This window comes from Opisthocomus hoazin, chromosome 3 (assembly GCF_030867145.1).
Source record: "Opisthocomus hoazin isolate bOpiHoa1 chromosome 3, bOpiHoa1.hap1, whole genome shotgun sequence".
NCBI lineage: Eukaryota > Metazoa > Chordata > Aves > Opisthocomiformes > Opisthocomidae > Opisthocomus > Opisthocomus hoazin.
In genome coordinates, this window is record NC_134416.1 from 93,849,638 (window position 1) to 93,863,750 (window position 14,113).

General features: G+C 43.4%; 1 protein-coding gene across 1 annotated transcript in view; it reads left to right on the forward strand.

The window, feature by feature from the left end:
• The window catches only part of MBOAT1 (membrane bound glycerophospholipid O-acyltransferase 1), a 60,353-nt gene that overhangs the window by 11,033 nt on the left and 35,207 nt on the right, over positions 1–14,113 (forward strand). Inside the window, exon 2 of the mRNA XM_075417082.1 lies at positions 13,822–13,967. Coding sequence (XP_075273197.1) covers positions 13,822–13,967 — 146 coding nt within the window. The remainder of the gene's footprint in view (positions 1–13,821; positions 13,968–14,113) is intronic.

Consider the following 14,113-nt stretch of genomic DNA (forward strand, 5'->3'; position numbering starts at 1 on the left):
TGGAAAGTTACTAATGATTTCCAGATACTTTGGTTTAGTGATGATTGAGATGTCTTGACTTGCGCAGAGTCCCGAGCGCATGTCATCTCCAGGTTATTTGTTTTCAATGGTGTCTGAAGTTGAGCACCTAAAATTAGATATGCTCCGAAGTTCAGCTTCCAGAGATATTTGCTGTAGATGTAAGATGTTTGGAACACAGGCATAACTTAACAGCTGGGGCTGTGATTCAAGATCCAGAATACATGAGCATGAAGCGAGCGTGCTGCAAATTCTGCGCAGAAACAAAGAAAGAAGAACCAGCCACAACAGGAGATTGTTGCTGTACACGTTGTATTGGTGGTTTCTCTTCCTCCCACAGTTCGGAAGGGATTAAAAGTAAGTCTGCAGCCCACATAAACGAAGGTTAGATAAACATACATTAAACAGCATAGAGCAATAATTTTACTTCTAAACTGTAGGACAATAGGGAAGAGCAGTACTTTATGACTGTGACATCTCATGATTGTGAGAGCGAGTATCTGAAGTTGGCAGTTATGGAGGCTTGCTAATTCTACACAGTCACTGTTATAGCAAAGGAATGAAACAAAGATAATTGTGCTTGAACTGAAAAAGAAACCTCTATACACAGCTCTTTTGAAACAGGCTGGAAAATGAAGAAAAAAGCTATCTAGAAAATTTGCTTGCCAGCAGAATCAAGGGCCACAGTGGAAATGGGGGACTCTGCAAGCAACTGCAGAATGTGTTTATGGAAACAAAAGGGAGTGAGTTACTAACTGTTATGTTTGCAATGATAATTGCCAAGCTATAAACTGAAAATGTGGCTTTCCAGTCAAATAAATTGCTCTGACTAGAGCTGACTACTAAAAAAGGTGGTTCTGCCACTATTCCCTCCCCTTGTGCCGAGTTCCTTTTTCTTCCCTTGTGATCAAACTCTCAGCTGTGCATCCACACAGGTTGACCTGATTGACAATTAATTCTACAATAAAGGGTTGTTCTGCAGTCAGTTGAGTTCTATGTGACCTGGCCTAGGGGAGATGAGGGAAGGGGAAACCCTAGGTGGTGGCACTGCAGGAAGGTGAAAAACTCATTCCTTCTTGGGAATCCAGAGCTGAGCAGATCTACTGCAGATTTTCCCTCGGCCTTACTAATGGCTTCCCAAAATTTTTGTGTATCCTCTTTTGCCTACGAGGGAGTTCCATGCTGACAGGTAGCTGGGAATATTCTCTGCATCTCTTTTAGAAAAGTCCGTGGCTCTGCAGTGTTGGAAAGGGTATGGTGGCACCCTGAGATGTGTGCCCCATATTTTGCTAGGTTGGAGCATGGGCAGAAGAACATAGATCTTTACCTCTCCGTGTAGATGTACCCTGAAGTGATGTTTTTAAGCTCAACTGAAAGCATTTTCTTTGTCGTTCACAAGGGTTTTCCTTCCCTTCTTCTACAAGTGCTGTCACTGGGTGTTTCGGAGATGCAAAACTGCTGAAACAAGGAAGCGGACAGGAAGAACTGAGGTTTGCAGCACCTGCTTGCAGAATGAGGAAACCGGCTGCCTTTGACTGCACCCATCACGCAGGAGCACTGTTAGGCTAAAACCCTGCCGCATATCTGGCAGTAGATACACTAGTAAATTCTTTTCAGAAGCGCATCCTGCTTGGCACTTCTGCCCCTCTCCCCTGCTCTATTTCAAGCACTTGAAGTGTGCTTAGTTCATTACGGAATAGCAGATTTTGGAATATGGTACCATTTTACGGTGCCTTGAAGTGGCAAACCAAAAAGTGGAGCACCACGAACTGTGGGTAATTTTTGAAAATTTGATTTCTTACAACAAAATAGACCTCCACTTTCACAGTCCAGAGATTTCTTTTTGCTTCAGTTAAAGTTAATGCATGTCGTATAACTGCTATTCATCTTTGTAAGTCTGCAGTGTATATTTCTACATCTAAACTTGCTGCTCTAGATTCCTTTTATAGTAAAAGTACCTGTTTTAGACTTGTGTTTTAGGAGTAGGTGAATTGCAGCCTAGAATTGCCTTTTCTCACCGTTGACATTTAGATGGACTGGCTCAGGTATCATCATCAGTGTTAGGACAGATAAATTCTATCCTTTCCTCTAGCAAAGTCCTTGCATAAATTTTTAAAGCGTGTCCTAATACCCTGATTTTTACAGTGCCCTTGTTTTAAGTAACTGTGAGCATGATTAAGCATTTAAATACAAGATATTCTAGACTTTCAATGTGTAAGGGCCTAGTAAATTCTTATATAATACCGTTGTGATGTCTGAAAGGTTTAGTGTTTGGTCAAGCCACTTCATTCCAAGGGTAACGTGCCTAAATTTAACACAGTGCTGACAGTTTCTACAGTGGGGAAAAAAAGCCCAACTTTCTTTTAGTTTAGAATAACTTGTGAGGTTGGCACTTTTTTTTCCCCATACTGATGTTTGTTTCTTTCTGTTGTATGCGCTTACTGGGATATCACTGGGATGATGTGAACAAAACTGCTGTTTGTATTGGTGTGTGTTTTTAAAAACCACTGACACGTTTTTCTATAGAAAAGGAACTGAAAATAGAATTGCACAGACATTGCAACAGCAATAATGGGGCAAGTTATTTTAGATGTGCCAGTTCCCATTCTAGTGAAGGATTGCACTTGAAGCCTAGTGTTTTATTTTTAAATTGATGAATATGTGCAGGCGTGAGGCTTTCATCTGGCCTGAAAGTTAATTGTGTTTCTGAATTGGGACTTCAGAAACATTGCTATAAGGGTGCTGCCATTCCTACATTCATGCAACTCCCATTGGTATTTGGGGAATATAATTTACTTTGAAGCCACAGAAAATCACGAGAGCAAGATGGCTGGGTATACACATATATGTCTGTATTGTCTTCCTTCTTTAATCAACTCTGTACTTACGTCAGTTACGTAGACAAAGTGAAAAGGTGCTTGGCTTGCTGTGCTGTGTTCTAAGTCTTTAAAAACTAAACCTTTAAATCTGGGGGGGAAATGCAGATCTGTGTTGATGCTACTCTTTGCACTGCTACTTGGAAGTTGTTTACTGAAGAATACAAAAGTAGAAGCCAGACCGAAACCTCTGGAGCAGTTAGTGCTTGAGGCTGGTGAGCTCAAGCTGGATCATGCCTGATGAAACCGGTTCGGTCCTGCTTCTTTTTTGTTGCTGACCGCTGTCTGTGGTGGCTGAGGTGACGGTATCGGAGAGCAGGGGCTAGGCAATGCTCTCGAGAGGTTGTGTGAAAATGGTTGGTTGGGGTTTGCGAGCGCTCCTCAGGTCTGAAAAGACCAATTGGGAAGAATACCTGTTAAAGAAGAATTCATTTCTGAGAAAGAGATGGGTAACTGGTGTATTTAACTAATGATTATGAAATCTAAGGATCCAAGCTCCAGTTAGTTGCCTGAGCCCTGCAGGTGGAAAAGGAAGGGGGGAAACAGCATGGTGGTGTCCCCGCCATGGGAAGGTTCCTAGAGCTCTAGGGACTTTCAGAGGAGGCTTTGCAGGCATTCAAGTCTCTGTTTTGTTGTAGTTTACACTCCTGAGCTGTTGTTTTCCTTGGTTCTGTTCATTTCACTTCAGCATCTGTCTCCTAACTTTGCTTATACGTAAACGGGGCCTTCTGTGTGGACCCTGTGAGAAGAGCTGGAGTGATGGATAATGTGATGGCAGGGTCAGTCTGCTCCCTCTGCATCAGTGTGAATTTCTGCATAAGCAAGGAGGGTAGGTGGTACAAGGTACCGTTTTTCCTGGAGAACTACAAGATCCCAGTGACTTCCCACTTCCTCTGGAAGCCTATGGAGAAGCAAGGCTGGTAGTCATGGTGGTTGGGGTTTTTTTGCTGTCAGAATTCATGTTTGGATAAGAACATTTCACTCCTCTTTTTGCTTTTCTCATTAAAATATCCTCTATACTCTGACCTGCTGGCTGTAGTTCTGCTTTTAGACATGTCAACCGTGTTATACCATGCAATGCTATACCTGCACAGAGAAATGTAAAATTATTCTTTTTAAAGTACTCTTTTTGGGTTAAAGGTACTGTAATTAGTGTAATACCTCACTGCTGAGTAGTCTGAAGGAATGAGACAGCTCTCCTGACAACATAAAGGCATTCTGGTTTAAAAAATCCACCTGTATGACTAAAGGCTCCAGCTTGTTTGATTTTACTCCTGCTTCTATTGCAGGTAGGAATTAGTGCTTGCTATTTCAGGTAAAAGGGAATGTCATCATGCTATGTTTTGGCATTACTCACTGAGAGAACAGTAATTACTGAGTAACAGGTAGTGGCAGAACATCGCTGCACATAAATGATCACTACTTAAACATCTGTTCAACATACAGAGTTATTATAGTTCAACGTTAAGAGCTGTTGACAGCAAGCTAAAGCTGTGTTTGGATCAGATCTACACATTAAATTTGTCAGCCATCGAAGGTAAATGTATGGGGGTGTGACTTAGCATCATGATGTAGATTTGACTGCTCAAGCTTACTTAAATGTTTTTCTTTTAAAATTTCTGATGACTCGGGATTTAATTTGTTCTATAGCTATATTTGTGTGTCCAGCTAGTGATCACTCTACTAGTGGCTTCACAGAGGTAATCCAGAAAGAACATCTGTTTCAAGTTTATAGTCTAAATCATGGAAGGAAATTTGACTTTGTAAGTAGGGGAACAGCAGAATTTACCCAGGAAAACAGCATAACATACCAAAATACTGTCGATTTGGCATATTCTACTTTACCAACTCCGTATTCCACATGCAACAGCAACAAAAAAGCCAGGGCTAGGAGAACTTAGTGCTGCTTCTGAAGAGGACAATAATCTTAAATCAGTCATGCGTATATGCTTCTCTCTCTCTCTCTCTCTCTCTCATATGAGAGAAATTCTATTTTCAAACCTTTGCTTCCGCCCCCTCAAAATCTTCCACAGGACTCCTACACAAAGTCAGAGAAATGAGTTCTTTCAGTGTAATGCTGGAGATGTGACTTTTCAGTAGCTGTATCAGTATTTCTCCAATGAATTTGTCTGCTCTCTGGTCCATGCTGTTTGCAGTTCATAGCACCTGGCTGTAGGAAGAAAACACAGCATCTTGCCAAGTGACAGTCAGTTCTGATTTCTTCACAAATGCCTGTTCGTGCTGGCTCTCAGTGCACTGAGTTCTGTACAGAGTGCTGACACTGTGGGCAATAAGGGGAATTGCACAGATGATGTTGTGGGAATCCTTTTCCTTCGTGGAAGCTGAAGTCAAAATTCTAGCAGTGAGAAACTTGACGTGGTTTCTGTGATACTGCCCTCCTTTTTGGGGGTGTTTGTCCCCTCCCTGCATAGAGCTAAGTGATCTCTGCAGAGAATATTTGTCCTTACGGTTCATAAAAATAATCTGGAAGATCAAAATATTTTGAAAAATTTCACTAAGTGTCAGATATCTTTGAGATGATCTGATTAAAGAATATTCCATCTCTCATTCTTAACACACCCATTTTAAATACCACAAAGTGGATGTTATCAAATGCTGTCATAACAGCAGGTCTATTTTTCAACATCAAAGTAGAAATATCTCCAGCAAAGTGAACTTCAACAAGTTGTTTGCCAGGTGTCTTTTGTTATATGTATAAAATAATCTTTTAAACAGAGAAAACAGCACTTCTGTTGTTCTTGCTTTAGTCTTTGCAAGAAAGACACTGTCCTGGAAGATGGGGCTGATCTCTGACAAAGTGGAATGCTTTTTCATGGCATCCCCTTTCCAGAAAACCACCCAAGCGGTGCTGGACTCCACAGACGGTGGTTTGACTAGAGAAGGAGTTGCTGTTGCTGTCAGTAGTTTCTGTTAACATGATTCCTTATGCTTTTCCAAATACTGAAAACAACTGTTTGGTGATCTGTGATAAGTTAGTGAATAGAGCAGAAATTCTCATTTACCCGATAAAAACCTGGTAGCAGCCTCCAAAATTAATGCTCAGTAGCTCATGAGTAGATAGCAGCAAATACAGAACATCTTGACCATGGGCTGCAGCTTCATCTTTATACTGAGCCACCATGGGAGACCTCTGTTCGTACACTTCCTTTTGTTCAGCAGATGAAATGCAGATTTAAAGCCTTATTCTCTCCTTTGGCTGGTGAGTGCAAGGCCTGGCATAAAAGTAGAGGTATACTCTGCAATACCTGTAATCCGAGGACAGTCTGCAGCATCTGCAGCACGTAGAAGTGGGCATGGACCCGGATGCTAGCTGGGAATATTCTGGCAGCCTGGCTGTGCCTCTGTCTGTGAACACGTATGAATGTGCAACATGCCTGGGTTTTGTCCAAAGGTGGTGTGCTGCGGGGGGCTCATCAGCACCTTGTCATCCAGCAAGTGACAAGTTAGCAGGGTGATTTCTCGTAGTGATTTTCATAGTGAATTAATTCTAGCATTAATAGGAATTTTGCTTACAGAGGGCTGTCTCATTTGAGTAATGGACTTACTTACCATTTAGAGTTTGGAGAAAACTTTGTGGTCAATTTGTTATATCCTCCGAGATTTTTGGAAGCTGACATCAGTTTTTCTGCTAGTATAAGGGAGGAAAAAAGTAATAAAGGAAAAGCAAAGTAGTTTTGTGGTCAAAACAGAACACAGGATATTTCTTCCTGATAATTAACTATAAGGAAAATGTTAAAAGTACTAAAATAACAGACTACGTGCTTGAACTTACTTATTATCGCTTCCTGGATTGTGATCTAGTAACCCTCAAATGTCTATAACCACTTTTTTTTAAATAAGGAGATTTGCAGATGTAAGGCTTATGGGGTGAGGGGAGTTGAAACTTCTGAAGTGGACGGTTAGTATCCTACCCTGAAATATGGTAAGTGGTGACCGAGACTATTTGTGATGATTTGGTGGAAGGGTATAGAGCGAGGGTTTGCATCCTCTCATATTTTCTGTTTGCCACCCTGAGAACTGCTAGCTAGGGAAAGCACTTGCCATTTTCTCCTTGTCAGATTTTTGTGGGTTTTTGAAGTAATTTTTCAGTGCACCAAACAACACATTTACCTGTCTCCTTTTGGAAATGCACTATGGCACCATGACTTTCCTGTTAGAGAAGTCTGATAATTTTCTAACCTGTTTTTTTTTTTTTTTTTTTTATCTTCGACCTCCACCACAGAGCCAGTTTACTCCCAGAAAAAAAACTATTATAATTGTTCCTACTCAGTGTTGTTGGCAGTGGGCTCATGTCCTCCAAACGCTGAGATTCCAAGACACACGTATTTAATGCATATTTGGAACTTCTATTTTGTGGCTTACCAGTTGACTGTTGCCCTTAAAAGTGCCCACCTGCAGATGGTTAATGGGACCCAATAAAAGATAGAGCAAAAAGTTTTACGGTTTTCCTCTGAGAATGGTTAGGAAGTTGAAGAGATGACTTTCCCATGTAATATGCCCTGCCTGTTGATGGAGATGACTGAAAAGGTGGCTCCAGGTGCCTAGGAGTTAGTGTTTCCCCTTCCTACGGTACCAGTCCAACATTTGCCAAGTTGGTTTCACCCTATTAAAAATGGGAGAAGATGCAAGGGCTTGAGGCAGATGGAACTAACCTTGTATGTACTTTTAGGGCTTTGATTTTAACATAATGTTATAGGGGGATCTTGAAACCATTATGTCTGGTTTCTTGTGTCAACATCATAGGTGCTTGGTTGGTTGGCTTGACCTGATTACTAGCTTTGTATAAAACTCAGATTTGCAGTCTAAACATCACTTTGAGTTATTGCTCCTACAGAATTTGAATGGGTAAAGGGAGGAACTATGGTTTATTTTTTCTCGTTGTTCATACCTGGTGTTTACGTGCCCTGGATTCATCTGGCCTTTTAAAGTCAAGACTATTAGATATTAAAGAATTCCTTAACCAGACGACAGTAACCATCAAACTAGTTGGGCTGGAGCTGTTCCAGTTTTTCTCTCTCCAGAAGTGCAGATAGCTTGTTTCTGCATTGCAAGGCTGTCTTCAGCTGGCTGTGACTCAGGTACACGTCTGCCAGCTGTCATTGCAGGATGTTGTGATGAGACTGCCTTTCTGTCTTCCAGTGTTTAATCAGGGAAAATGAAAGGAAGATAACATCTTGTTTTGGCAACATATCGTGTGCTCGGATTCCTAATTTTATTACATCTTACTTGCTAGAGCATGAAAGAAAAGGACTGTAAAAAGCAAAGGTGTTTCTTTTCTGCTAGCAAAGGTTCTCCTTCCCCTCTACACTGCCCTGGTGAGGCCCCATCTGGAGTACTCTGTCCAGTTCTGGGATCCCCAGTTCAAGAAAGATGAGGAGCTGCTGAAGAGTGTCCAGCCAAGGGCTACGAGGTTGATGAGGGGACAGGAGCATCTCTCCTATGAGGAGAGGCTGAGGGAGCTGGGCTTGTTTAGCCTGAAGAAGAGAAGGCTGAGAGGGGACCTTATAAATGCTTATAAATATCTCAGGGGTGGGTGTCAGGAGGATGGGGCCAAACTCTTTTCAGTGGTGCCCAGCAACAGGACAAGGGGCAATGGGCACAAACTGAAGCATAGGAAGTTCCGTCTGAAAATGAGGAAGAACTTCTTCCCTCTGAGGGTGACGGAGCACTGGCACAGGCTGCCCAGGGAGGTTGTGGAGTCTCCTTCTCTGGAGATATTCAAGACCTGCCTGGACAAGGTCCTGTGCAGCCTGCTATAGGTGACCCTGCTCGGCAGTGGGGTTGGACTGGATGACCCACAGAGGTCTCTCCCAACCCTGAACATTCTGTGATTCTGTGAAACCAGATGTGAAAAAAAATTTGATGGCAACACTGAGTAGATGTGGCTAGCTTAGAACCTGTGTTAAATGACTTATAATGGTTGGCTGGAATGAGAAGGGTTAATTCTGGTATAATTTGTTTTCTATTTCCATGTTACTTTTTGGGGACATCATTCATCAATGTTCAGAAGCCCTCAATTTACTGTTTACAAAGTGTTTTTAGCAACAGTGGAAATAAGCAAAAGGGAGTAATATGAGCCCTTTTCTCTTTGGGAAGGGAAAGGGAGGAAAGTGTGGCTGTTACTTCACTTGTGATGCAGTACAACATGTCTTAGAATCTTAGGGATCTGTTTACTTAGGTACCTTAAATTTGTAGAGTGAAGAATAAAATTAATGTTAAATGGCATGCAGTAAAGTCTCTGTTGGGTGAACTGGCAGTCTGCATGTGTACGCATGTGAATGTTGCATGTGTTTAAAATGTTACAGATAAATAACTAAATAGATGTGGTAGTCATATGAAATGCTATCATATCCCTCTGTGACTCTGTGGAGAACAGGCCAGATCTGGTCTCCTACCAGAGTTAGTGCTCAGTTTTAAATACGGAGTTCAGGCAGAACAAATTTTCTCAGCGCTTGGAATGGAGCCCCCCAGTTTTACTGCTGTCTTGACATTTGTCTTGCCTTCCTCAAACCCAAGAAACAAAGTGCTTCGCTCCCTCTCTTTGTGACTGGTTATAGTTGAGAAAAGATTTGGCCAGTTTTATCCATGCTTTCAGCTTGGCCCAGGTAAATCACCTGATGAAATTCAGCAAGGGCAAGTGCAGGGTCCTGCACCTGAGGAGGAACAACCCCATGCACCAGTACAGGCTTGGGGCTGACCTGCTGGAGAGCAGCTCTGCGGAGAGGGACCTGGGTGTCCTGGTGGACGACAGGTTGACCATGAGCCAGCAGTGTGCCCTGGTTGCCAAGAAAGCCAATGGAATCCTGTGGTGCATTAAGAAGAGTGTGGCCAGCAGGTTGAGGGAGGTTCTCCTCCCCCTCTGCTCTGCCCTGGTGAGGCCCCATCTGGAGTACTGCGTCCAGTTCTGGGCTCCCCAGTTCAAGAAAGATGAGGAGATACTGGAGAGAGTCCAGCGGAGGGCTACAAGGATGATGAGGGGACAGGAGCATCTCTCCTACGAGGAAAGGCTGAGGGAGCTGGGCTTGTTTAGCCTGAAGAAGAGAAGGCTGCGAGGGGACCTTATAAATGCCTCTTAATGTCTTAAGGGTGGGTGTCAGGAGGATGAGGCCAGACTCTTTCAAGTGGTGCCCAGTGACAGGACAAGGGGCAATGGGCACAAACTGAAGCATAGGAAGTTCCGTCTGAACATGAGGAAGAACTTCTTCCCTCTGAGGGTGACGGAGCACTGGAACAGGCTGCCCAGGGAGGCTGTGGAGTCTCCTTCTCTGGAGATATTCAAGACCCGCCTGGACAAGGTTCTGTGCAGCCTGCTGTAGGTGACCCTGCTTTGGCAGGAGGGTTGGACTAGATGATCCACAGAGGTCCCTTCCAACCCCTACCATTCTGTGATTTGGTGAAATGCAGAAGGGATTGACCTGCAGAAGTATTTTGCAATTGCTTAGCACCTCTAAGAGTCAGCCTTGCAGTAAACTGCTCGACCTTGCAGTGAGCTCTGCGCAACTGCGTTAGATCTTCAGACAGAACCCCACAGAAACCGGAGGTCGCCTTGGTACATTCATAGTCCAAGTGCAGGCTTGTAGGTGGACAGATACAAGAAGCCATCTCCAATACTATTCCACGATGTTTTTGTCCAACAGGTACCAAATACCTCATGGATGACAGAGAGGTTTTATCAATAATTCTTGTATTTACCTGGCTTTCTTGTCCGTTGGTATCCCTCTCCCCACCCCTCTGCTGATGAATTGTTTAAAACTGACCAGGATGTTTGTAATGTGTGTGGTATACTGTAAATACACACAAAAAAGACCCTGAAAGCCTTAAGGGTAGACAAAGAGAAACAAATGCAGCACGCTGTGTTTCAGGGCAGTGCTGTCTGTCTGTCAGAAAAATGTGGCCATGGAGGAGAGGAACCTGGAAAGCTGCCAGAGCGCTGTGGTGGCTGCAGTTCAGAAGGGAGGGCAAAGGCAACAGCGTGAATGTTCTCAGCCAGTGAGTGAAAGTCCTTCTGCATTTCGGAATGCATTTTTTTTTTTTGTATCTGGGAGTCGATCTCCCAGGCAATGCATTGGGTGCAGCCTGCTCGCTTCCTTTATGCTATGGTGGTCGGTCATGTAAGGTTCACAGGGCACGCGGGAATCCTGGTGTGTGTTTGTGCTGCTTCGACACAATTGCTGGCATTTACAGATCACGAAAAGGAAGGTGAAGCTTTAGGTTTTTGAATCATATGCTGTGTTGTAGCCTTTCCTCTGGAAGGTACTTTCTAGCTTTATTCAGTACAGAAAGGGTAAATGAAAACTAGTTTTCTGAGATTGTTGCTTGCTGAGTGCATTGGATTTGTGATGTTTGGCTGCTTTGCAGAAACAACCCTTACAGATTGAAAGCTGATTGAAATGTGAGGCTAGCGTGTAATTTGCTTGTATCTTGCTGCAAGGATTTACCTCCACTCTTGCAAAAACAGCACAGAGAAGAAATTGTCTTTGTTAATTTGCACAACAAAATGAAGATGTGGTGGTGGCCTGGTTGGCGTACCTGTGCTAACTTTAACCCAAGTAGCACAGGTAACACGTGCTCAGAGGAATCGATAGTATCGGCGAGCAGCAACGTATGGATGCAAAGCTGCTGTGCTGTCGTATGCTGTATGTTAGCTTGTGATGAAATCTCTGCTGCTGCTGTGCTTACCTGCCTTAGCTACATAAATGCTATTACAAGTGTGTCTGCCATGGGATCTCGTACTTGCATTTTGCTCTGTGTGTGAACCTCTGAAGTCCCAGCGTCTTTAACATCTTGAACTGAACATACAAGAGCTGGATGAAAGTAAAAAGCAAATGCTTGCTTATCTTGATGGTTTTTACTGGTGTCAAGCTTCCGTGAGTGATGCTGCACAGAAAGGGGTATTGTCTTTTAAACAACCCATCAGCCACATCAGGTTGCTTGGAGTCTCCCCACTTTCCCTCGTTCTGCTGAATCAGAGGGGCTCCACATGCGACAAAGCTGGGCTGCACTGGGTGCACCAGGGTGACCCTAAGCGGGAGCAGGCTGGGGTGGGGCTCAGGTTCACTGAATTGTGGCTGATGAATTGGCATCCATCAGCCTTGGGCGCTTGCTTAGAAAGGGTGCGATCAGAGCAGCGTTGGAGGGAATGTCTTCTCTTCTGCCATTTCTGTGGTACCTCTGGCTGTGGAGGGCAGGGAGGGAGGAGTTCGTGTTGTGAGTGTAACTGCATGGTAATAGACCAGATGAGAGTTTGGGATTTGTATGACAGCATCTGGGTTTTGTGAGACTAGCACAATTTCGTTCTCTTAGTTTTTAAATCTTGCATGGAGAGGAAGAATTGTCCGATTTAAATAAAGCGTAAAGTTTTGTCATAAGAAGACATTGCTAATTACTTGCTTTTTGGGTATAGTTCTATGATACCGTCTGTTATAAATGCTGGTTGCTTACATGAACAAGAAATAAATTGATATTGTCTCTGTTCCAAGGAACTAAAATTCAGCGTGTCTAAGTATTTAAATTATTGCTCTATTCTATTGCATGGCTGCCTGCATCACTGAAATAAAGGAACTGCAGCAATGTAGCCAACAAACCTGTGATAGAAGTGTTTGCTTGAAGAGCACCATGTTCATGGGTATAGTCCATCAGAATAAAAGCAGTCTGGAGCAGTAGTGCCTTGTTAAACACAAAGTAAATGTTTTTGACAAGCAGCCTGGCCAAATCCAACCACCTCTGGACAGCCAGCATGTCAGAGCATTTCTGGTTGAGATTTATCATCCTGTCCTGGACTGATAGCTTTAGATAATCCTGTAATCCAAGTGATTGCTTAAATGTCACAGCCTATTTAGTTTTGTTCAGTCTAGGATGACTTATTGCTGGAGAGCTCAGGGTGTATTTTTTTTTTTTTTTTTTAAAAAAGGAGGACTTCAGCTGAATAAATGAATTTAACTTCAGCTGTCTAGGATCCAGGCTGGACTTCCAGATGTCGTATCCTAATGCTATATTGCTCTGTTAAGAGACAGCTCCTGAGCTCTGTTGTTCCTCTGACTTCTGGGATTTTTGTTGAGGCTGTCAAAGTGACTTGAAGAAGACAGCTTGGTGTCAGTCTTGCATGGAGGACACTGAAGCTTCTGCTTGTCCTTGTGTCTGACAGGAGTAGCCTCTAGCCATGGACTGCTTGCCTTCTGCATATACCTGTCTCGTGCTCCCACTGCCATTGCTACCCCCTTACAATGGGTCCAGACTGCTTCCCATGCTCTTATAGAGACATGCAGTAGCCAAAGAAGAATTGTGAAGCATTTTCCTTCAGCTATCTGCGTGATGATAGAGCAAATTTTTTTTTTCTTTGCACTCTTGAAATGTGAAAAAATGGTACATTGAAAGGCCTGCTTGGAGGATGCTGTGGAGTGGAGCATTTCAGCTAAGAAGGTCGTCCAGTTATTGCTTGTGAAACAGCAACGCATCAGGATTGTTGATTTAGGTCTTGGTTTGGGAGTTGTGGACAACGTCAGGCACCGAGGCAATGCTTCAGAGTCCCAGTCTGCTTCCCGGCCTCTGCCTCCCACCAAGAGGATGGAGAGGGGGGTGATGTCCCCTGCGCCTGGGTTGGGCTGAGGAGTGAGAACCCCCCAGAGCCCCCCTGTATGTCGGGTACCTGGAGCCTGCTCTTCTTCTTGGCTGAGTTTTTGGGTGGTTACATGCGTATTTGATTCCTTCTGTCGTTGGCCAAGGAGAGTTACGGTGTGGGCGCGCAAGTGAGAATGCTAAGAAACAAAAGATTCGTTGCTCTCGCTTTTTTACTCCCCTTTTTCTGTCTCTACTCTTTATTGTTGTGAGAATGGAGAGACTCCTTCCTCCCCCCCCCCACTGCCCTCCAAGAATCACAAACACTTTTTGTTTTGTTTGTCTTTTACAGATCAATTTTGTAGCCTGTCAACTGTTTGCGCTTCTGGCTGCGTTTTGGTTTCGTATTTACTTGGGTCCCAGTCATGCCAGCTCTGCTGTTCGCCATGCATTTGCCACCCTCTTTGGAATATACTTTGCTGTCTTCTGCTTTGGATGGTGAGTATTTATTCACCATATAGACAAGGCTTGTGTACAAATATTTTTAATCTTCATATCAGCTTTTCTGGATTCCATCTTTTTAGTCTTAAGGCACTTTCTCTGTTACCCTAAAAATAAAAAAAAATAATTCCTAACCAGCATAA